General features: G+C 35.0%; 5 protein-coding genes across 6 annotated transcripts in view; 2 read left to right on the top strand and 3 right to left on the bottom strand.

Annotated features, from left to right (window-relative positions):
• Positions 1-11636, bottom strand: part of LOC148178519 (adenylate cyclase type 2-like) — a 30810-nt gene extending 19174 nt beyond the window's left edge. For both annotated transcript variants that reach the window (XM_088031412.1, XM_088031413.1), the window contains exon 1: positions 11502-11636. In XM_088031412.1, the coding sequence (XP_087887538.1) occupies positions 11502-11514 (13 nt within the window). In that variant the 5' untranslated portion in view covers positions 11515-11636. The remainder of the gene's footprint in view (positions 1-11501) is intronic.
• A 685-nt stretch (positions 11637-12321) lies between these two features.
• Positions 12322-15472, top strand: E(z) (histone-lysine N-methyltransferase E(z)). The gene is made up of 9 exons (XM_088029151.1): positions 12322-12736; positions 12781-13201; positions 13250-13410; positions 13862-13962; positions 14019-14217; positions 14268-14708; positions 14759-14929; positions 14981-15163; positions 15212-15472. The coding sequence occupies exons 1-9, from the start codon at positions 12484-12486 to the stop codon at positions 15436-15438; spliced, it is 2157 nt and encodes a 718-aa protein (XP_087885277.1). The 5' UTR covers positions 12322-12483; the 3' UTR covers positions 15439-15472.
• A 2-nt stretch (positions 15473-15474) lies between these two features.
• On the bottom strand, positions 15475-18304 carry ecd (ecdysoneless cell cycle regulator). Its single transcript, XM_088029152.1, has 3 exons — positions 17996-18304; positions 17558-17763; positions 15475-17509 (listed from the first exon to the last, which is right to left on the bottom strand). Exons 1-3 carry the CDS (start codon positions 18237-18239, stop codon positions 16058-16060), a joined length of 1902 nt encoding a protein of 633 aa, XP_087885278.1. The 5' UTR covers positions 18240-18304; the 3' UTR covers positions 15475-16057.
• A 199-nt stretch (positions 18305-18503) lies between these two features.
• On the bottom strand, positions 18504-20437 carry LOC148178516 (tether containing UBX domain for GLUT4). Its single transcript, XM_088029325.1, has 4 exons — positions 20197-20437; positions 19403-20149; positions 18998-19355; positions 18504-18950 (listed from the first exon to the last, which is right to left on the bottom strand). The coding sequence occupies exons 1-4, from the start codon at positions 20275-20277 to the stop codon at positions 18604-18606; spliced, it is 1533 nt and encodes a 510-aa protein (XP_087885451.1). The 5' UTR covers positions 20278-20437; the 3' UTR covers positions 18504-18603.
• Positions 20438-20522: 85 nt separating this feature from the next.
• Positions 20523-23397, top strand: LOC148178515 (meiotic recombination protein DMC1 homolog). Its single transcript, XM_088029788.1, has 5 exons — positions 20523-20601; positions 20678-21090; positions 21141-21305; positions 21367-21486; positions 21538-23397. The coding sequence occupies exons 2-5, from the start codon at positions 20717-20719 to the stop codon at positions 21968-21970; spliced, it is 1092 nt and encodes a 363-aa protein (XP_087885914.1). The 5' UTR covers positions 20523-20601; positions 20678-20716; the 3' UTR covers positions 21971-23397.
• The last annotated feature ends 244 nt before the right edge of the window (positions 23398-23641 follow it).

Here is a 23641-nt window from a genome sequence, read left to right as displayed (position 1 = left end):
TAATCTCAACCAGTTTTTTAAAAACGACTATAAAAAATACATATACAAAGAATAGATTTTTCTTATTTTATGGTTTTAGTAATGCTTATAACACGAGCTTCACATTTTAATTAATAGAAAGTTAAAAATAGTTACTAAAATACAAGTTTCATAAGACATGGGTTTTGGCCAACCGCTAGGCAAGTTTTTTAAGGACTAGTGCGCCAGACTGTCTTATGAAACGTGTGTTATATACCTACTATTCTAAATTTTCCATTTAGAGACATTTTCCAAGAACACTTAAGTTACTGAAAATTCATCTGTAATCAAATTATATCCATGTACTATTGAATAAAACTCGTAGTTTTGCCAAGCAATTAACAGAAGTAAAAGTAATTTCTTAAAACATCGGTAAAAACTGAAAAATTATGCTGTGGTTAAAACACTGAATCAGAAAAAATATTCAAAAAGACGATACCGTCAATACCTAAAAGTGATTCATTCTTTTATTACTCGTGATACTTTGTTATACATCACCTCCTCTATCGATTACCACGTCATTCAACACAAGTGCCATCGATTATAACATTTAGAAAACCACCCCGTTTCCAAAACATGAATTTTAATGTCCAACAAACTTTACTGTCTTCATGGAAAACCTGCCTTGCCACTAAACCCGATTTTACAGACATCCTCAGCCGTAAAATAAACTCAATAAAACGCTGTTTACTATACATACTAGACGAGCCGTCACTGACAGTTTATTTAAACATTATCGCGGATCTGAAATCTATTACATATAAAAGCGTATCACACAGTGAAAACGTGTTTGTTTTGAGGGTTCTTGTTTACTCGCACATGTTTGCAGGTAGGTATAAATATTTCGGTGTTTAGGGGAAAATTGAATGTTGTAACGTAATGAAAATTTTTAATACGAATAATTTGAATATGTTAATGTCGGAACCAGAATTTATCGAGCACATAAACAGCTCAGAAACAAAAAAACGTGATTTACAGGCATTGGCATTCCTGGTTTGTGTTTTTAATAAAACATTTAGGCGCGCAGATGGGCGCTGTTATTCATAAGAAAAATAACAGCGTGATTCTAAGAAAAAACTATTTTTAAGAATGTCGCCAAATGGTTGCTCTTGTGTAATTGGAATTCTTCCTTCTTTAATGCGAAAACGCAACATTTCTGTCGATCCGAGCATGAAACCACTTCAAAGTCTTTAGCTTCTATGAAATCCAAGGAAATCTCTGTCTGACTCCAAGCCAAACTTCCCTTTTACGACTTTCATTCCCAAATCGTGTTACATTAATTAAAATGATTACTTGTATTATTTCCTGTTACTTTCGTCCTTATTCGCTCGTAAAACTGATTCGTGGCGGATATTTTCGGGTTTCGGTAGAATAAATTCGATTAGCTTGGCTTCGAACCGACAATATTGAGCCACACTTTTACGAATTACGCTCAGTTTGGCTGAAAATCGGGATTTATTGCGGGCAAATTGGCTTTAATTGAATAAACAGGAAGCGCGGATTTTTGTTGAAGCTGCAAAAATGTCCAGTAAGTAAGTATGCAAATTTTTAAAAGGAAATTAGTCTTGAAACTGCAAAGCACAACATTAAAAACTGAAATAGATTTCCGTTGCTTTTTGTGATATTTAAGCAAACATAAACAGAATAAAAGTTGTATTTTATAAACGAGTTTATGTTGTGTTTCAATTTATTTTTTTTATTTCAAACAATAGCGAATGTCACATTTATCTCAAACAACAATTAAACTCAAAAAATAATCAATCACATTCTAGATTTATCCTGACGGTAAAACAACAACAAATGTCCGAAATCAAATTACCAGTTAAAATAATTTAAAGCCTCCAACAGACGAAACGTCATTATATCGAAGCGTGCAAATGTTGGCAAGCCTGACAACATTTCACCGAATTAATTGATTAAATTAATACAATACCACAAACATACACAAATCCAGTTTCTGGCCCGGAAATGTCCGCAAACTCCATTTCCTCTTCAAACTACCCAAAATATGTCATAAATAAATTTATACACAAATCAAAACCGTATTGGACAAATAAACGAAGTTTTATTGTCTTGAAGCTTGGAGGTTTTAGACCTTACTAAAATGTTATCTGTAGGAAAATTCCTCGTGAACACAATTCATTGTTTCGATAAACTGGAAACTTGTCCGGAATTCGTTAAAACTTGATAAAGCCGTAACAAGAACGCCCTCAAAAGTACAAGCAGTGAAATTAAAGGACGATGTGAAAGGGATGTTCAAAGTTCAATTAGGCAACCAACTATACCTCGACAAAAAATTTACACAATTCCTGTCAATTTCCGCTAAATTTCTCGAGCCAATTGAATTTTCTTCTTAACACTTTTCATCCCCGGGGCTCTCGCTATATTAAATCAATTATTTGTTACGTCTGGTTTAAAACGACATTCTGGGCAGTGATTGAAACGTTTGTATCTCAACCTTATTTATCTAACATTGTTCTTTGATGTTTTTCTAGCGAGTAGATGACGACTATTGACGACGTTTCTCTTTTACACAAAGCGACAGAATTACTTTTCGTTTTCTTTTCAGGACAATGTAGAATTTGATTGGAAATGGATGACGACGAATATTTTTAAATGTAAGAAAGAAAGGGTGTATGGAATTTTATTGGATTGGATGAGTTCATTGAAATGAGTTTCCTCATATGCCAGGTACGTTGCATATGAGTGCATATTAGAGTGCACAAATACCAGTGGAATAATGGTATTCATGATGGATTTAGCGGCAAGGGTGGAATTGCTGAATAAGCAAGAAAAGATCCAAAAATGAAAGTTTAAAATATCTCGAATCATTACTTTGATCTGAAATGACACCCCTTTTTCCACTTTGTGAACTCGTATCAGAGGGATACTAAGACCTTTCCAGAAAATGCACAAATCAAGTGAAACTGACCCAAAAGAACTCGACAGCAACCGCATTAAATTCCAGGTGTTTTCCAGAACCGCGGTCGAGCGGGAATTAATTCAAGGATTGATAATATCGCGGGAGTTTTCTATCGATCTCTAACATAATTAATGAATTTTTTGTTTGGATTAAACACCTTTTACTAAAATGCTGAATAAATCATTAACTCTTGCTCGGCGATTATTATCGCAGATAATTGGAATTTATGATTTTATTAACTGAGCGCAGATTACTACTATTAAGCTATTTACGATATTTTACGATATTTATAAAATTTATGACTCGCTCCTTTACAAGCTCTATTAAAATTAGCGCCAGTTTTTTACTCTTTTACATTAAAATTGAATAAATCACCTTCTTCAATTATCCAAAAAGCGAACCGATTCCGACTAATTAAATTCGAACTCACTATACAATTAGAAGATTAAATTTTAATGAAGACGTAAATACGAAACGGTGCGCTTGTTATTACTGTTATTTTTGTTCAAGGATTACTACAAAAAGTATACTCGTTAAATTTCCATTTAAACCTTATTATTATATACGATTAGAAATTGGTTACACGATTATACAGATGGGTTATTACATTCGGTTTAATTAAAGCGAGTAACACTCAATAATCGCGGTATATGCAGCTTCTGGGAGGATTAAAACAAAGAATTTCAATTAGCACAAACACCATTAATTTAGGTTTAATCAAAACTATACAGGTTTAATTAAAAGACGACATAGGGGAGAAAGAGGAGAACTGGAAATCAAGGTAATTGTAGCTAAAAAGGTTGTTCAAAAGAATTACTGTTCCTTTTTTCTGTATTTTGTATTTGTATTTTTTTAGATTTTTGTAGATCTAATTTCTCAAATTATAATTCACAGTTTTTGAGATCCCAAATTCTTAGATTTTTGAAATTACACTAGTCAACAAATTTTGGACGAAACTGGCACTGAAGCAGTGGAAAGTCATTTATAAATCCTACATCAGAAGTCCATTTTACTCCATAAGGTCAGGACTCTTCATCTTCATCATCGGTGGCTGCAGCCACATTGTCCGGAAAAAGTTCAATTAAAAATGCAAAAAGTTAGTTTTCAGTGCCATCCACTTTCTCATTTTATTCTAATTTTCCAAGAGATTGACGAATATTTAAGGTTTAATAGTTTAATACAATATGTTCCCTAGAAAATTCTGAACAATACTTTTCAAAGATTTACACCCTATAATTTTTTGGGTTTACAAGCAAAATGTTTTATTCTGGGTCGCGTTAGTATTAACGTCATTTTGAATCTTATTGGACCGGTTAATTGGCGGAAAAACGATCACTTTTACATGTTGAAGCTAGTCTCAATAACAGGTGCGATTGGCTGAGAAAACCTAACCGAAGTCATTGTAACAGGGCAAAAATTCATTTAAGTTAGATGGAAACCAAACTTTCTGTTACAAGTTGGTCATAATAAACGGATTCTACTGTATTAAGTATTTAATCGAAATTAAAGATTTAACTCGGCTGTCCATGACCATGACCATTTTGCAAGCAATCGTATTGATTTTTTAATTTATAACTCTGCAAGTTTTTAAGAAAAACTGAAAAAAATAAGAGAAAACCAGAGAAAACCTAAAGAATGATTTTTTAACAATATCTGTGAATCCCGGACTTCTAAATTTGAAAGCTTAAATCCCTGAATTAAAACTTTAAAAATTTAGTAATTTGAACAACTGAAACTTGACTGATATGTCGTGGAACTTTAAGTAATTTTTTTAAATCTATTCAGAATTTATTTGAGTTTGTATGCATTGATTTATCATTGCTCAGAATGTTGCGATTTTGTGTATAACCAAAACGTTTCTATTTTAAATGCAAGTAGATAAGTATTGCGCACATGAAAGTCTTGAAAATTTTATTGCAATTTTCATTTCAAACCTACAGACAGATAATTCATTTTGATTAAACTCTCATTCAGTAATTTATCTTATGACAAACAGTTCTGATCTGTTTTCTTTTTTCATCTCATAACCCGCTTTTTATTTCTTTAACTCATGAAAACATTTTCGTATCTTGGAAAATTCGGTCAATTAAGAGCTCGCGGTGAAAACAGGCTTCTACATTCAGTATTTGTATTATTGTCGCCTCACATCGGCCGGCTTTTGATGACTATAATTAGATAAGCTTCAAAGCAAACAGAACATCATTGCAGCTATTCGTTTTAATCCTTCGAATATGAAATTTAAGAGCAAACATTCCCTGTACCTGTGGCAGAAATTAGATAAAATTAAATATTTATGCTTACACTTGGCGGAGAAACTAATAAATTTCCCACTAAAAGGTGTTTATTATACTTCGTTTGTCCCATTAAAAACTCGAATTTATCATATTCTGTCCAATTTAAATTTCGGACCGGATATTTACCGAAGTTAGGAAACGTGAACAGTTTCTATTTTTAAAAGTGGAACCGAAATATATTTTGACATCAAATCGAACTTAATCGCACATCTCGCAGCTCCTAAATTTGATTTTTGGTTTATTACTTTATTCAATGACAATTTGCAATTCTGAACCTCCATTATTACGCAGCCACCAAATTCACTTCTTTTATCTTTGCGACTTTGTCGCCACCTTCTCTTTTCTCTTTGATCTATTATCCAGGGTGCGATCTACCAGAAAAATTCCATCAAATCAAATTTTTGTTCCGAGAGTTTGTCAAGAAATTCAATTCAACCCCCGATAAAACGATAACTCATTTACATAACAGCGCCAATATTTCTCAGATATCTTGAAGGAATTTCAGGATATGATGATTTTGAATAGACGGCGATAAAAGAATTTTTATTTTATTTATTCTCGAGCTGAGATTGGGAACACGATTAAATTTGGGAAATTTCTAGGCCACACAGACACGGTTTTATCTGATAAATCCATTAGAAAAGGGAGGAAAATAAACGTTTGAGACTTAAATTTTAAATAGGGGAAATTCATTTGCATGTGTTACTGAAGTCGAGGAACGCGAGGTCAAGGCAAGCAATAATAGATAGTTCAGTAAATCTAGATAATTTTAGATAATCTACTACTATCATTTATTAATACCTAGATATTAATAACTGTCGGTGTAATAATAAACGAAATGGTTCACTTTAAATTAAGATTGGAGAAACATAAAGTCAGTTTAATTCGCACTACTTACATTAGTTTAAAAATGCTACATTTATAAGACGTTTTTTTTAATCCTGTCTCTTCACATTCGTAAAAATAAACAAAAAAGTTAAATCGGAGCACAGAACTGAAGTTGGCTCTATGCCAAGCACCTGTTGTTCGCCGCCGATTTTTTCCTTTTAACATCGACTCCACCACTCATAATATTGTAACGATGAAAAATCGGACTTTATTAAATATTTACTTTTACCAGTGAAAATAACTGGATGATGAATTTCACTCTATTTTAAGTAGTGGCTACGTTTATTTACTTTCAAATATTTTTTTCTTCTAAAATTGGTCCTCTAATTCGAATTTTGTTAAGGGTCAGTTTATATGAAGTTTCCACAAATTTATTGCTGACAGAAATGCGACAAATTACTTCGCAAATCACTTCCCTTCGGGAAATTGGCGTCGGAATAAGCGGATTCGTGACGTTGGAAGAAGTTAATCACCAAATAAAAATAGGAAACAAGAGCTTTAAGCTGAGTAGTGAGTAGCTCGACTAAACGTGCTTTGAATCGCTCATGTAGTCTGATAGTAATTAGTAATTATACTTTTTAAAACATTTCTTTCATCATTAGACGATTAACTGATCCGAACGTGACGTCTTCTTGTTTAGTGGTTTAGGAAACGTTGTTAACATCATCGGGTTATAAATGTACATCATTACATGAAGAAAATTTGTTGAATTCGGATCATACATTTTCTTCGAAAACTAATAATAAATGTAATAATTCTCTAATGAGGGATTTGGCTAAATTTAATTTTAAATTAAGTGTTTCGATAACTTTTTATGTGAGAAATTACTAAAATAATGAATATTTACTTGTCAGTTAGGTACATATTGCAAAACATAAAATCTCTAATAAGTACAAAATGTTTAAATTAAGTTTAACTTTATCTCTGTGCATGTAACAATTTTTAGAAAAAAAATGGGTGTACGTTTGTTTGGATTATACCTACAATACATAGGAAAAATTGATACTAACAATAAGTCAATCTCAATTTATCCAACAAAAGAGCTTCCTTTCGTGTGTTTTCATTTTACAGCAAATTGTATAAGCATTATAAAGAGATGGGAGTACATACAAAATAAAACCGAAGCCTTAAAAATGAGACTCCATACCGACATATTACTTAAAACCTAGTATTATGTTCCAACCACCATTTAGAATGCAAATTCGGGAATTTATAACATCTGGGGAACTAAGAATCTTAAGCACGTAGTTCGTAAGTTTCCGCAAACTTTTAGATATAGGTAATCAAATCACCTACAACACGAAGTATTCTGGAAATATAGGTAATCTAGATCTGTATTTATTTGAACATAGTTTGGACAGTTTCAAATCAACTCAATTTTATAAATTCTAACGATTTTTGAGCCTGAAAACGATATTTGAAAAATGCCTAATGCTAACAGTCGATCTTAGGAACCGCGCGTCCCCATTTTTGATAAAGTTGATGTATATGGATGAAACAAGTGTTTTGTGTTAGTGATGGATTCCAAATCGTGTCATATCATAGGCAGCGTTCTTTTTTTATCATAGTTTGAGTTGCGGAGTTGCAACAACAATAAACTTTCCCGACCTCAAAGTAAACAGACAAACATTTTAATCGGCATGATCTTCTAAATAATTGGGCATTGAACTTAGTATTGAATTTATTAAGCAGAAGAAATGTTTTGATAGGTGACGGGAGGAAGTTTTTAAACTAAATAATAAAAAACTACATACATATGTAATTTAAATTTCAAGTTTACTCAACTCACGAGGTCTACAGATTTCTTTGGCAAATGCGATCCACTGTATAGAGACTAGTTAACTCGTTAAAAAAATTCTTAGAGCGGGTTTCATATTCATTTAAAAGTTCCTTAAAAATTCGAACTCAGTTTTTGCCGTAAAAACAGATTGTTGTAAAAATACCTTAAAGAACTTAAAGCCGTCTTTAAACAATAATTATGAAACTGGCATAAATATGCTTAATATATGTATAATAATAAAGCACACTTTAAAAGCTACTATGAAAAAAATTAATTTAAGAATTTTTAATTCCTTTCATAGTATTAAACACAACCAACAGAAAACTTTTTTTATCTAATAACACAATACGTATCTGCGTGAGCTTTTACACAACGCACAAAGTTTTTATGCCGCAAATTGAGATTTTACCACTTTTATGAAACACCATAATGAGCCCCCTATCTCGACTTTTATATTAGTTTTAAAATTACCAATACGTTTCGTTCCACCGCAATTAGCTTTTATTAGAAAAGTGCACTATTTTGAGTATCACGAACACCGGAAGCTGGTGCAGTGCGTCTCTTGGTAATAATAATAGACACGCAAAGTAACCACTTTAGTTAAATTAAAAGACGATAGAATCCACAGGTTGTACTCACACGACAAAATGGCACAAAGATGCTGAAAAATCTCGATTAAGCTCTAGTAATCTAATAGTTTGCAGAAATCGTCGCCTCTTATTAAATCAGTAGCAAAAACTCTCCAAGGTTATTCCGGAGTCTGGCTTTGTTATTAATTTCAGCGCGTACAAGCCGCGTTTTGTCTTGTAAATGCAACCTAATTATTCAGAAAAGTGGAGCTGCTTTGAATAGTTGGAACGTAATGAACAGCACATTTATTCCTAACATGCGGAAACTAGTCTCAGATTTTTTTTAGTCTTATTTTCTGCTGGAAGATTTCAAGTTCGTTTAAAATGATTATACTGTTGTTGCTGACTCATTCACAATTACTTGAGAACTTTGAACTTTAGGCTGAGTTCTGACATGAGAATAATTACTTTAATTTAACAAAGAGTAAAAACGGTCTGTTTTGATAGGAAGAATTGAAGCAAATTAAAATGTGGCTGCTGCTAATTCCATATCTTGGGGACTTTAATTCTACTCTGTTTTCAATTAGTTTTTTAATTCAGACTCTTGGAAATGTTGTTAGCCCGGGAAATAATAATTCTGATATTAATTTACACGCCCTCTGGTCAAAAATGAATGTATATTATAATGTGAAACTCATTAAATTAATTAAAACCTGACAACAATGTTATAGGAAACAGAATAAACAGACTAAAACAAGGTAGTTTGACCTTCGGGTTTTGTTGCTGATCCATTCATGTTGCCCCAGGAAATCTTTTATAATTTTTTCTAACATATCATCATTCTTCAAAAAACTCTACACCGCCACTATTAAATTACACTATTAATAAAACCCCCCCTTTTACCAAAACATACATCTCTTGATTATCCCACATGTAACCTAATCAAACTACCTATTTATCTTTCTACAGTTGCAAAATCTGACACTAATTGACTTTCTCGTGCATCACCCTTTTTCCATACACCGAAATAAAAATATCTCGCACCCACACAACCACTTTCAACTAACAACCCTCGGGAGCAATGGACTTTTTCTTCGTTTTCGCCGCAATTACCCACAAACTTTTGTTAATCCTCCCGAGATCAATTTTGAATATTTTTCTGGTATAACTCGTCTGCAAACGTTATTGAGGATTTCTGGAATGTTGCTAAATTTCATGCATGTTGGTAACCAGAGGTTTCCGCGTCAGATGATTTGCTTTCATGTTGAGAACCAATGAAGACCTACTCTATGAACTGTTTCATAGTTAGCAATTCAGGTGATGAAAGAGAAATGGTGTAACTTAGTAGATGTTAGATTGTTGAAAGGAAATTTAAAAATTAGTGAAAAATTAATATTCATCACGAGAAAGGTTGCATGTAAGATATGTTAACATATTATATTAAATTGTTTTATGCACTATTTTGTGCAATTTTGAACAACTGTTAAAGCTATTTTCTACTATGATAATATGAGCATAACGAAAGCACTCTACTCAACTAATAAATCCTTAGTTACGCATACATGAACGACCTATTCATTACGTATGTACCAATGTTAGTTTGTTTTTCTAAAAATTTATTTTTGTGGATTTGCAATAAATTGAACTGCAAAACCATTTTAATTTGTTTATTTATAACACAGTGCAACAAAAATTTGTTCCTCTTCATTTGATCTTATTTATTTATAAATTTAAAAAGTTGTTCCTCTGAATTTTCGTTTTTAACAACAGAACATTAACTTTACTTTTTTCTTGTTTTACCTAATCTGGTGTAGAAGATAAGATATAAAAGAAATTTGTTATAATTTGAATCATACTGTATTGTCAAATTATAATTAATTTTAAAGAAAATAAAAAATAAAATACAAATAAACTCAATTTCTTCAAAAATGGAGGATTTTTCTAGATTTTCGTCGATGTGTAGAGAGAATTTTAAATTGTTTTAAAACTTTTTACTTAAAGACGAAACATGCGATTATAGAGTACCTATAATCATAAATAATAATAATAATAATATATATAATAATAATTATAGAATAGGTATGGGTTCGCTTGTAATCGAAAAACATACACATGAATAAAAAAAATCAATCAATTCGAAAAACATAATAATTATGAAGAAAATAATTAGGTAAGTACTGATAAATGTGAAGCTAATTCGAATTCGAAATCGAATTCTTATATGTTCCACCAAAAGCTAATTTTCTTCTTTTTCGACCTTACTTCTACAGCTTTTAGCTATAAATTGCTCTTCAGCGTCACAATTTCCATTGAAACATTTATAGCAAAAATTTATAGCTGACATTTAATAATACAAAAATTTATGGTTATGTATGTTTCAGTGGAAATGTTTGCAAAGTATCCAAAAGTATGCTAAAGGATTGCCAATTTTTATTTAAAAAAATGTTGTAAATCATCATAGGTCAGGTCAAAAAAATCCCTATTACTGCTGGCGAATTTGTTGTCTTCCCACTTATTCCTTCGTCCTTTTCGCATCCATTTATTGCCCGTAACGTCACAAAACGATAAACTGTCGAAAGATATTCTCGACACTTCATTAACTTTCATTTTTTCAACACACGCAGTTCAGAGAATGTGGTAAAATCTGCATCGCTTAACAGCTCATTCCACTGATATTCCACTTGGCAAAAAGCAAAACTAAATTGCAAACGTTATTCAAAATGACCTGATTTAAAATAGGTCACAATGCATTTTTCTTCCACTTGTCATCACTCGATGAAACTCCTTTTTATTAATCACGATCAATGAAAATAGTCTTCTATTTATAACTCGCATGATATTGCCACATACAGTAATGGCTTTTAATTTTTTAAAATCACATACAGAATAACATTAAAAGTAATAAACACACAATAAAATTTCGACAGTCGTCTTAAAATAAACTGGTGACAAAAACAACAAATTAATAAAACTCCTCCGCTTAAAAATAAAAATAAACATCTTGGAAGGAGCAAGTAAGGAGCTTTTACCTTGGTCTTGCATTTTGGTGGTGGTTTAATAATCACCCACAATAAGATAAAATCATGAAAGTTGGCGAAGACGCGTCACGTCGCGACGCCAAACCGCAAACTATGTCGACCGATACCGGCGGTGGCCGGCCAGCAACTGGTGGATCTACAAAAGTGCAAACTCTGGTGAAACATCAGCAGCGCTGTAATTTGCAACTTGAATTTTGTTGTTGTGTAAGAGTGTAGTAATTTGTTGATACTTTGGGATAATAAGAGAGGAAGTGGCGATGGATTGATGGTATCAAGGTGGTCGTTTGGGATGTTGCGCGAAAAGAAAAATAAAAGTCCTTGGAGAATGGCGCAATAAGATATGAGATTAAAGAAATACAGAGAAAATTGCAGTGAAATTTTACCTCGCTTGGAAGAGAAAACAATAGTTTTATTATCCACTCAATTTATTATTCATGTACAGATAGATCTAATAGGTATTATTCGCTGCATTGGTAAAAAAAGTCGGGAAAGCGATCATTTTTATAACATTCATTCAATTAATAATTCTGTTTTTACTGTTAAAAGTAAGACCAAAAACACCTTAAACTTGTATACTTTACATACTTACATAATAAAAAAATTCAATTTTTATTTTCACATATTAGTCCTGCTTTATATACACCAAAATACAAAATGTAGAATAATGAATGCATTAATTAACCAGCCAATCGAAGCTCCCATCAGTGTTCCCATTTTTTCTTGATTCTTTTAAATTTGCCCGCTCTTTTGACACCCTTATTTTCCCGCCATTTTTGCAACCCCTATGCATTCGGTTATTTCCGACACCACACGTGTTTCTTCGTTCCCACACAAACAAAGAAGCTGTCATTTGTATTTTGAGGTTATGTAGTGTTATAACTTTTGTGTTTATTGATCCTCCTAAGTTGCAAAAATGAAGTAGTTTTCGATCATCCGCTTATTTACTTTGTTCCGTTCAGTTACTCGTCCTAGAATGTCGAAAGTGAAAGTGAGTAACGAGTGGAAACGCCATGTGAAGCAAGAATACATCCGATTGAGACAACAAAAGCGGTACAAACGAGCGGACGAAGTAAAGTTAGCATGGAATCAAAACAGAATGAGGATGACGGAGAACCTAATTGGGGAACAGAAGAGATGGACTGACTCGAAAGCGGCTTGGGTGCCCTTACCGGAAATTCCTTCACATGTGACTTGTATGAAGAAAGCGGAAGTGATAGGGAATGAAGGTAAGGAAAAGTAAAAAGAATTCTTCATTTTTACGTTCTGTTAGGTGATATACAGGTGACCCCAATCAGGATCATAAATGCAGTCACCCCTATACCGACAATGTACACGTGGGCCCCCATTCAACAGAACTTTATGGTTGAAGACGAAACGGTTCTCCACAACATTCCATACATGGGCGACGATCTGCTGGATCAAGACGGCACATTTATTGAAGAGTTGATCAAGAACTATGACGGTAAAGTACATGGAGATCGCGAATCTGGATTCATTGACGATGAACTCTTTGTCGAGTTGGTGCACGCGCTGATGCAGTACCAAGAATCCGAAAAAGTCGAAAAGAAAGAAAAGGAGAAAACTAAAGAAGAGGAAAAGAAGAAAGGACTGGACTTTCCAGCATTCATAATTTTTCAAGCAATTTCCACGCAATTTCCTGATAAAGGAGATCCAGAAGAACTGAGAGAGAAGTCTGTTTGCATTACGTCTTCAATTCCCGTATTCATTTTATATTGCAGATATATTGAGCTCACAGAAAGGACTGATCCCAATGCTCCCCCAGAGTGCACCCCCAATATCGACGGAGCTAACGCCGCCTCCGTGCCCAGAGAACAAACCATGCATTCGTTCCACACACTCTTTTGCCGCCGGTGCTTCAAATATGATTGTTTTTTGCACCGTAAGTATTGGACGAGAAACCCGTTTTTAGGCATTTAGGGTCTTAGGTCAAAATAACGCCTGCAATTCAGGTTGTTGTTTTTGTTTTGCTGCATCGCAGGAACACAAGGTAAGGTCTTCAGGCCTTTCAACATTTCATTCATTCATTTGTGACGTAATTGAAGGCTTTCAAAATTTAAACACCAAACTGAAGATCAGAATTTTTTTGGTTTTCAGGGTTTTTTGGTGTGAATACATGTAATATAAGATGATTGGGGTTTTGAGCAAATTACACTGTGGAAACTGATAACTCAGTTTACCCCAAGTAATCTAAATCACTGCTAACATAACACTCAGCTACCACTGGATATTAAAAATTTCTATTAATTCTGGTTGTTTTTATCTCCAGTATCTTTGCCAATCATTTTTCTCCCATTCTTAACATAAGAAATTCAGACTGACACCATTTCAAGGTCTGCAAGCATGCCACCCGGGCCCCAACCTGCAAAAACGCCGCGGTCCGGACCTGAAGCCCTTCACAGAACCCTGCAGCCCCGACTGTTACATGTTGCTGGTAAAACATTACAATAAAAACAAACAATCATTTTATTTATTCTCTCATACCTAAAGGACTCTGTCAAGGAAAAAATGGCAGCGAAAGCAAAACAAGAAGAGGAAGCCAAAGGTAAGTCAACTTCCGAAGCTGGTCCGTCTAGCGAAGTCAAAACGAACGGTAACACGAATCCTCGTAAAATCTGTAAACAACAGAGCGTCGACAGCGGAAATGAGGCGAGCTCGGAAGACAGTAACGACAGTAACAAGTATAAAGGTACCACTACTGCTTTAGTCTCTACTCAATAATCCATGATGGTTTTATAGATGCGAACGATCAAGATCAGGTGTCCACCACCACCAACTTTAGTCTCTTGGGACTTATGGGAGCCAACGACCATAAAGAATGGACAGGGTCAGATGAAAGTCTTTTCCGTGGTATCCATAAGATTTTCCTCAACAACTACTGCGCTATTGCGCAAATCATGCTAACGAAGACCTGCCAGCAAGTTTACGAGTTTGCCCAGAAAGAAGATGCGGGAATTCCTGATGAAGAAACGATGAGGGATTACACTCCGCCCAGAAAGAAGAAGAAGAAGCATAGGTTATGGTCGGTACATTGCCGGAAGATTCAATTGAAGAAAGAGTCTAATAGCAATCATGTTTATAATTTCACGCCCTGTGATCATCCAGGAAGTTGCGACGTGCAGTGTCCATGCATTGGAGCGCAAAATTTCTGCGAGAAGTTCTGCCAATGCAGCTCCGATTGTAAGTGCTGAAATTAGATTAACAAAGATGCATTTTTTGCTTTTTTATAGGTCAAAATCGATTCCCAGGGTGTCGCTGCAAAGCGCAGTGCAACACAAAACAATGTCCTTGTTACTTGGCAGTTAGAGAGTGTGACCCTGATTTGTGTCAAACTTGTGGAGCTGACCAGTTTGATATTTCCAAAATCACGTGCAAGAATGTGAGCGTCCAAAGAGGATTACGTAAGTTGGAGAAACAATTTTTTGGTATTTTCGCTCATTTTTTTCCTTCAGACAAACACTTACTAATGGCGCCTTCCGACGTGGCTGGATGGGGCATCTTTCTGAAAGACAGCGCTCAGAAAAACGAGTTCATTTCAGAATACTGCGGGGAAATAATTTCCCAAGATGAAGCAGACAGACGTGGAAAGGTCTACGACAAATATATGTGCAGTTTCCTCTTCAACTTGAATAATGGTAACTAACACTGATGTTGTTTCTTTTGTTACTCTGCTTCGTTTGTAGATTTCGTCGTCGATGCAACAAGAAAAGGCAACAAAATTCGCTTCGCCAATCATTCTATCAATCCCAACTGCTACGCCAAAGTGATGATGGTCAACGGCGACCACAGAATTGGGATTTTCGCGAAAAGGGCGATACAGCCTGGTGAAGAACTCTTCTTTGATTATAGATATGGGCCCACAGAACAATTGAAGTTTGTTGGAATCGAGCGTGAAATGGAATTTCTGTAACTGTTTACGTTTTATAATAAATTTGGGAAAAACAGCTGTTTTTTAAGTATTTATTTTGATATGATTGTGTAAAAATGTCAAGTACAAAAAAAGTATTGCTAACACTAAGACTAGAAAGAAAAACGGTAGAAGATTGGAAAACTATTTGTTAATCTCAAGGGGTGTTTGTACGACTGCAACGAAAATGCGCAGTTGGAGAACGATGTATCAAAAATACGGAAAAGGTTTTTATTTATTATTCCTGAATTCTGAATTTAAAAATCACCTTCATATTCTGATCACTGACCAACTATTGGCACAGATACATTACAACATTCAAAACGTGTTCAAGCATTAGTAATATAAAAAGCTTTTTTTTCAGACAAAATAGTATAAAACCCCTGTATAAAATGCCTACAGTATCAATCTGCAGTCTATTTGCAATCCACAATTATTGCTTCAAATTTTGCACCTAAACTAAAAGTAGTAACACAAATCGATAAATTTCTCCATAAAATTCAATCTTCATCTTCAGCAACAACCTAAATAAAAAGCATTAATATACTGGCAGTATATTATTGGCACACTAAACGTCGTGATTTGTAAATTCGAAAACTACGTGCCTTCTAACTACTTAAATCTACTTATCTTCCTTTTCGTCGTCCAAATGTACCCCCATCGGCCCCAACATGTTAGTACTAGGCCCAGCTTCTCCCATCTGCGCTTTATAACTCTCCAAAATATTCTTCAAAGCGTTCATGTCTATGTCTACCGGTTTAAAACTTTCGATATCTTCAAACCCGTCGCCGTTTTTCTTCTCAAAACTCTCCCCAATCGTGGTCTTCGCCAACTCTTTGTCCATTTGTTCCATGTACTCGCGCATCTTATTCTTCACGTCTTCGTATGCCTCTTCTTCGACGTTCTCATCGCCGTAGTCGCTCATATCTGAGCCTGAATCCAGATCCCAACTGTCATCTTCAGGAATGACAAAGTTAAGAATATTTTGGACCGCACAAGAGAAAGAATTCGGATCAAAACTAACTCGATTGTTGGGAGTGGTTTCGGTTTTTGTGCCTTGGGCGAAGGAGACTTTGGTACGTTTCTTCACACCACGTGGGGGACGTGTAGGAGAGTTATCCAGATTTGGATGTTCAACCCCGTCGATATCGGAAACGTGGTTCAAAAAATGACTGAGTTTCTCGGTGAGTGTGGTGGCGTTACTGTTGTTGTTAATAGTGACAAACTTCTTCTGACCGTATTTCTCTTCTAACATTTTATCTAGTTCCTCAGGGGTGATGTTTAACCAACTGTCGTCGTCATCTGGAGGAAGCTGCGCTTCGTTTTTTCTCAACTCGTCGATTTTGTAATCCAAAGTTTGAGTAAGTTGGAGGATTTCCATACCAATTGGGGGTGCATACCGCATGGAATCGCGATGATTGATATAATATTCCTTCGCTTTGTTCAGAAGATCGTTATAGTCGCGCGAGTTCTCCAACAACCCCCTGAAGTAGTTCTTCTCTTTTAGTTTCCCCAAATAGTTGTGCCACCCTTTGTCGTTCTCAACGTCGGCGCTCGGTTTCGCCTCCGCCGCCAAAATCTCAAACCCGCAGGCTATTTTCACCCCCAAATCGTGGCTTTTAAACTGCGGACTATCAGTTTTTGGTAAATTCCACCCTGTTCTTCGATCCGGAACGTATTTACTATGTGTCAACATCGCGTACAAACATTTCGTAAATGTCACCCTCGCATTAACCCGATTTTCCGGTGGAAAATACTTCATCGCTTTGCAGGTTTTCGCATCGACCGGATCCCGGTTACAGAAAACCTGCACAGCTGGAGCTATCAAATTCGGTTTGTGGGACAAAATCGCCGCCACCCCCACCGGCAAATAAGCGGTGGCTCGATATAAACTGGAGCGGATTTTTTCAGGATAGTCTTGCAATTTACTCGTTATGCTGTTTTGAATGTTAGGGGCGGCGAGAGTTTCAGTGGGGTTGTTAGTAATGATGGAGAGTGCATCGGTGATGTTAATTTGTGACGGCTCGGATTCTACGACGGGGATGATTTGGATGTTGCCTTGAAAGAGATAAACCTAGAAAAAAGAAATGAGATTTTGGAGTATTTTTTTTGGGAATGTTACCCTTTTTTCGCAAGTGGAGGGGTCAGCCCAGGATGGCAAATAATCGGCGGCTTCGATTAGAAGGAATTCGCCGTCAGAGTCGTAAACTCGGACTATTAATCCGTCGATTCCTCTGGTGAGCTCGCGGAGGAGGAATACTATGAACCATTCGTCTTCTATGTTATCACCGAAATGGGTCACCCCGTAGAGATGCGGAGGAAGGAATTCTGAAATTAATAAATAAAATCAGCGGTGTGAAATTAAACATTTTTTGAATATTCATGAATGAACTTTAATGTATGACAACTGCATAAACAAATCGATAACAGTAATAGCAAAATCTGTTCAAGGAATCATGACTAATAAAACAATAAAATCTGAAGTCACTTGAAAAGTCCTTTGTTGTTTATAACCTCAATGGCACATTTGGTAAAAATGAATCATACATAAAATAATCACCTCTGTCTTCGCTGTCATGAATCAATGAATTACTGATCCATGTTCGAACTGCTAATTTAAACTCGTCTTTGTGCCACAAATATTCTTTCGTGTATTTCTCAACGATCTTCTCCGCTTGAATTAAAAATCGATTTAGCGCTAACTCTTGTTCCTTGTCATCACGAGAGTCAATGGGCGGAAAGAGGAAATATTCAACAGAATCATCTTCACGCACTGATTCAAGAACGTTAACATTACTTGCCATTGTTAGTTTGAATGAAAATAATCAAATATTTAAATGACGTTTGAATGAATGACAAGCAAGGGTGCCAGTTCAAAAAACAAAAGTACTAGTTTATGATTACCTAATTGGCCTATTACGAAATTCTGAAAAAAAAACATTTAAAACCACCTGCAGTTAATAAAACAAGTGAGAAAAATTTCATATCCTTGTAATCCATTGAAGGAATTTTTTTGGACGCACGTGTTTAAATTCTCAAGTACCAACAACACAAAACTAAAAGCCCGCAGTTTTTTGAATTTTTATTAAATAGTACAACTTTTTATATATAACTACATTCCATAAGCAAAATTGCGACAAATCGGTATAAACTTAAACATAAAATTAATTATTTTGACGGCCTAAACCACTTTGGAACTTTTTCCGTTGATTTCAAGACTTTCCTCTCATAACTAGTCGGTTGAGAGCTTGGTCCCGCTGTATTTCCTTCGCTAATAGTGTCCATCGAAGTGTCATCTTCTACTTCATGGTTATCCTCAATTCTCGTTGTTTCGTGTCTTAATTTTGACGCTGCAAGACTTGCCATTGAATTTGTAGTGAATCTATCTCTGACTTCAACTTTTAGTGAGATGCTGTTATCAGAATCCGTCCCCAAGTGTAGAAGTGCCCCTGGAACACAACCGATTTCCAAAAGCCGGTCTGGTTCGTTGAGAATAGATTTTGGCGGAGTTGTATCTAAAAAACATTAATAGCAGTCTGTCTAAAATAAAAGTCAAACTCACAAAGATGAAAGTCTTGATTCTCATCATCTAGATAAGTTCTAACAAAATCTTTGACGTCTTTGATGGTTTCTATTGGTTTAAAACTTCCTTGTAAAATAACTCTGTTCGGAAATTGTACTCTGATAACTGACTGTTTGTATTTATGCAAGTGTCTCAACTGCTTTTTAGATTCTTCAAGGTTTCGCATGGCTGATGTCATCAAATTCGCGTTTTCTATTTGAGTGCGGCGCTTTCTAATGTCTCCTAGAATTTTCTTAGCATCATCTATTGTCAGCTCAAAGAAATCATCAGGTAAATCCTCAGCGGGGAGAGAACGTGCAGATTCGAGAGAAAAAAGCATGGCTTGACGCTCGCCTAACTAAAAACAAATCAATAAAAAACCACAAATGAAATTAAACTTCTTACAAAAACGAAATTGTCTTCGCTTTCTGAAGATTTTATTTCTTCCTGTTCCTTGGGAATATCAATGTCCATCAATTCCTCATTTTCCTCTATTTTCGGCTTCGTTCTAGGTGATTGAGTTTCCGGTTCCGGGACTTTACTAGGGCTCTCCAACTTCCGCTTCTCTCGTTCTCGCGCTAGTTTCAAAAAATCCACATCTGTCCTATTTTGTGTAGATTTTGCTTCAGTTTTATGAGAGGATTCATCAGATGAGGCCACAGTTTCAGTCTTAAAAACACGATAAGGCTTCTCTTCCACTGGTTTAGATGGTAAAGGCGCTGAAATATTAGCTTGTGTCTTAAGCTCTGCAGGGGTTTTATACATCAATCTCATCAAAGCACGACCTCCTCTTAAGCCCAAAGTCCTAAGAGTTGTCTGTTGGAGTTTTTCGCCATAAACCTCGTTTCGCATATACACCACAACAGGATTTTCAGCTAGATTAACCCCACTAGGACATAATTTGTTTAAAACATTCCAAAGTGTCTCATCAGGTAGAAAGTTCCCCATCAAACGATTGCCATCTTCTAAAGTTAAAGCTAAGATAATCTCAGAATCTACTCGAGCTTTGGTAGCTGTGGCAAGTTCCAATTGAGCATTGTTTGGTAAGCCTGAGAAGCGAAACGAAATTGTCGTGTCCAGAACCTTGTTATGGTGCTTGATGTCGTAGTCTTCAGGCCTAAACCCTTGCTTACGGCACACTTCTTCGAGAATCTTAAAAAAGTTCTATAACATATATTCAAAGCTCTGGGAACTATTACCTGCATTATTGTTGTATTCGCTGTACATTTGACGGTCTGCCGGCGACCATTGGGGGCCAAAACTGACACAGAACTAGCCATTGCTTGTAGAATGCGTGGGATTTATGATTTTGTAAAGTTTTGTAAAGCGAACTAGCGTTCTATAAAATCTAGATGATTTTTCATTTTGAAGAGTCAGAACTAACCTCAAATAATAATGACGTGCAGGTTTACCAAGCTAAGAAATATTAAAAAACTAGAAAATCACATTTTTTATCATTTAAAAAGATTCTTTATTTGAGGAGACTTTATTGCATGTTAGAAGTTTTTCAGTAAACTCTATATAAAAGATTATGTATATATAAAATTTTTAAAGTTTTATGGGATATTTATCGTATAATTCTTTGGCGATGTTTGGTTGTTAAGGTTGGTACCAAAATTTTTTTGAGTTTTGACATCGCAGAAACCGCGTCGGTTTAACATTTTAATTTTTTCTTTTCAGTCTTAATATCTTCCAATTTTTGTGCATTTTACACTCAAAATGTCTCAAATAATCGAAAAGACGATGATCGAGCAAAACAATGCAAATACCGCCGAAAGCGTCACAACTGAAGAAACCCTAGAAGAAGAAGAGGAGGACTCCTTCTTCCAAGACATCTACCTTCTCGCAGAGCAAGGCATTTCCGTTACAGACATAGAAAAAATGCGCAGCATTGGCATTAACACCATCAAAGGGGTTCAAATGACAACTCGTGCAAAACTTTCAGTACTCGAAGATTTTGACGCTAACAAAGTAAAGAAAATCCAAGATATTTGTCAGCGTATTTCTGCTAATAACCGCTTTATGACCGCTCTAGAAGTGAGCGAAGAACGAAAACAAGTTTTTAAAATCAGCACCGGTAGCGAGAATTTGGAGTAAATTATCTTGACATTCATGGCAAGTTAATTAATTTTAAAAATTCCAGTAACCTTTTGGGGGGTGGAATTGAATCAATGGCTGTCACACAAGTTTTTGGGGAGTCAAGCACTGGAAAAACTCAAATTGCTCATACCTTGTGCGTCATGGCGCAACAACCACGTGATGGTTATCCTGGAGGAAAAGTTATGTTTATAGATACAGAACACACTTTGTATCCTTTTTAACGTTGTCTTTAGCTTTTTGATCAAGTTCTTTTTCTTAATTTTAATTAGTCGTCCTGATCGCATTCGCCATGTAGCTCGTCGTTTCAATTTGGACGAACACAATGTCCTAGAGAACGTTCTCTACGCTCGAGCTTACAGTTCAGAGCATCAGTACGACCTTCTTAAGAAGTAATAGTAAGATTTTCATACATCTTCTATTGTATGACATTTTATTTTCAGAGTGGGCACGAAATTCCACGAACAAGTCGGAATTTTCAAACTTCTGATCATTGACTCTATCATGGCCCTTTTTCGGGTCGATTTTATGGGAGTTGGCGAGCTGGTAAATAGACAACAACAGCTGGGTCAAATGATGTCGCTTCTTCAAAAAATGAGTGAAGAGTACAACATTGCCGTTTTCATAACCAACCAAATTAGTTCCGACATGAAATACTCTCTACTGAATTTAGGCGATGGGGGTAGTAAACCCGTAGGAGGAAATATTTTAGCTCATTCTTCGACCACTAGAGTTCAGTTGAAAAAAGTTGCTGGAAATGTGAGGATTGCAAAGTTGATTGACAGCCCAGAATTAGAGGAAAGAGAAGAAGCCTTTATCATCACAACTGGAGGAATTCAAGATCCTAAGCTCATAGACGAGCCTAACGGAAATTAAGCGCAAGAAGAAACGGTTTTAATTATTAATTTTACTCAAGAAAAGTTGCCTTGTTTCTTTTAAAATTGTTTTAATTTGTTTGTTGTGAATTTCTAATTTAATTTCTAAATTGTTATTTTCTATACTTATTATCACTCAACGGTTTCTATTTCTATTTGCTTAACCAAATAACAGAAATGTTTGGATTAACGGAAAAACAATGTCAACTTATTTCGTATTGCTTTTACTTAGCTGTTTTATTATTTGTGTAAACACATTTATTGGATAATGTGCAGACGCAGTAATCCGATTATCTTAAATGACACGCATTTCTCTATTAAATCTAAAACTTAATTGCGATGACCTTGTCAATTAAAAGAGAATTGAACTCAAAACCCATATTACGTCAATGGCGTAATCTATTGATATTTGTCTGATGACACGACGGGGTTAAATACGAGTGTAAATGATCATTTAGTAGTTACATGATTCAAATTTGAACTACTATAACAAAGTATTATTAAAAATAGATTTGTTGCGTATGTACCTATCAATAAATTAATAAAAATTAGAATTTGCAATGAAAGCCTTCTCGACTTGGAAACTGCGCATTATCATCGGAATGTAGGTATAAGCTATTGTTAATTGTTTATAAAATATGCAACAATGCGCAATGCAAATGAAGCGATCATTTATGTAGGTTAAATCAAAACTGATTGTGATAATCTGATAATATTTATATGGAATGTGTTTGGTCAAAGTCGCGGTCAAGGTACCTATTAGGATATTCACTGTATTTATTTATGTCTATCGTTCTGCAAAAATTGGAAAGCGGTCAAATCGAAGTTTATTTTCTTAGGGATTTTCAGGACGGAATCGCTATTATTAGCTAGAGCTGGGTAAGAAGGGTAAGGATTTTTATTAGACTTGCAACGCTAAATAAAAATCGACCTCGATCTGAAAATTCTGTCTGAAAATTTGCAGTAAATTGTCTTCTGATTTCTTATCAAACAAAAAAGAATGCGCAATATCCGCAAACCAATAAATCAAAACTGAGTAACTGAATTTCCAATTAAAACTGATAAGAGCTTAATTTTGACGTGTATATAATTAATTAAACTTTTATAGTTCTGGTCGTGATTAAATAAGGAAAAAAAACGTGGGCCATGGGGGGTCTTGATATAATTTTTTGTGACCACTTGTGATATCACCGATAACTTTGAAAGGTCGCAATAATAAATTAAATTTAGATGTTGGTACACGCGGGGAGCTGATATTATCATATTGTTTTGACTCTAGTTACGTCAAAATTTATTTCCGTAGGGTTATTTTTAATGCAGGGGAAATTTATTTGTAACAACAGGGTCGGATATTTGTGGAACTTAAGGGACAAAGTGCATGTCAGTAAACATTATTTGGCGCAAACTGCCAAATCAAAGTTCAAAATTTTTGGCCCACTTCAAAATAGAACAGTTTGTCGCCTATTGGTGTGACCAGCAGAAACATTTTTTATACCTATTATTATTATTAATATTATTTACATACATATACAGGGTCCGGCAACACTTGTGTCCACCCCTAAAATCGCCTTCAATTTTAAAGATAAAATTTTGAAAATTTGCAAACGCTCATAGTTGACAAAGCTCTAAAAGCTGACGCAAAAATTTGTTTTTTATCACTGATAGTGTTGGC

The sequence above is a fragment of the Gnatocerus cornutus genome, chromosome 2, assembly GCF_029298725.1.
Source record: "Gnatocerus cornutus isolate USDA-ARS CGAHR chromosome 2, icGnaCorn1.1, whole genome shotgun sequence".
NCBI classification, from domain to species: Eukaryota; Metazoa; Arthropoda; class Insecta; order Coleoptera; family Tenebrionidae; genus Gnatocerus; species Gnatocerus cornutus.
The sequence above is the reverse complement of the archived record's forward strand: the minus strand, read 5'-3'. Positions and strand labels throughout refer to the sequence as shown.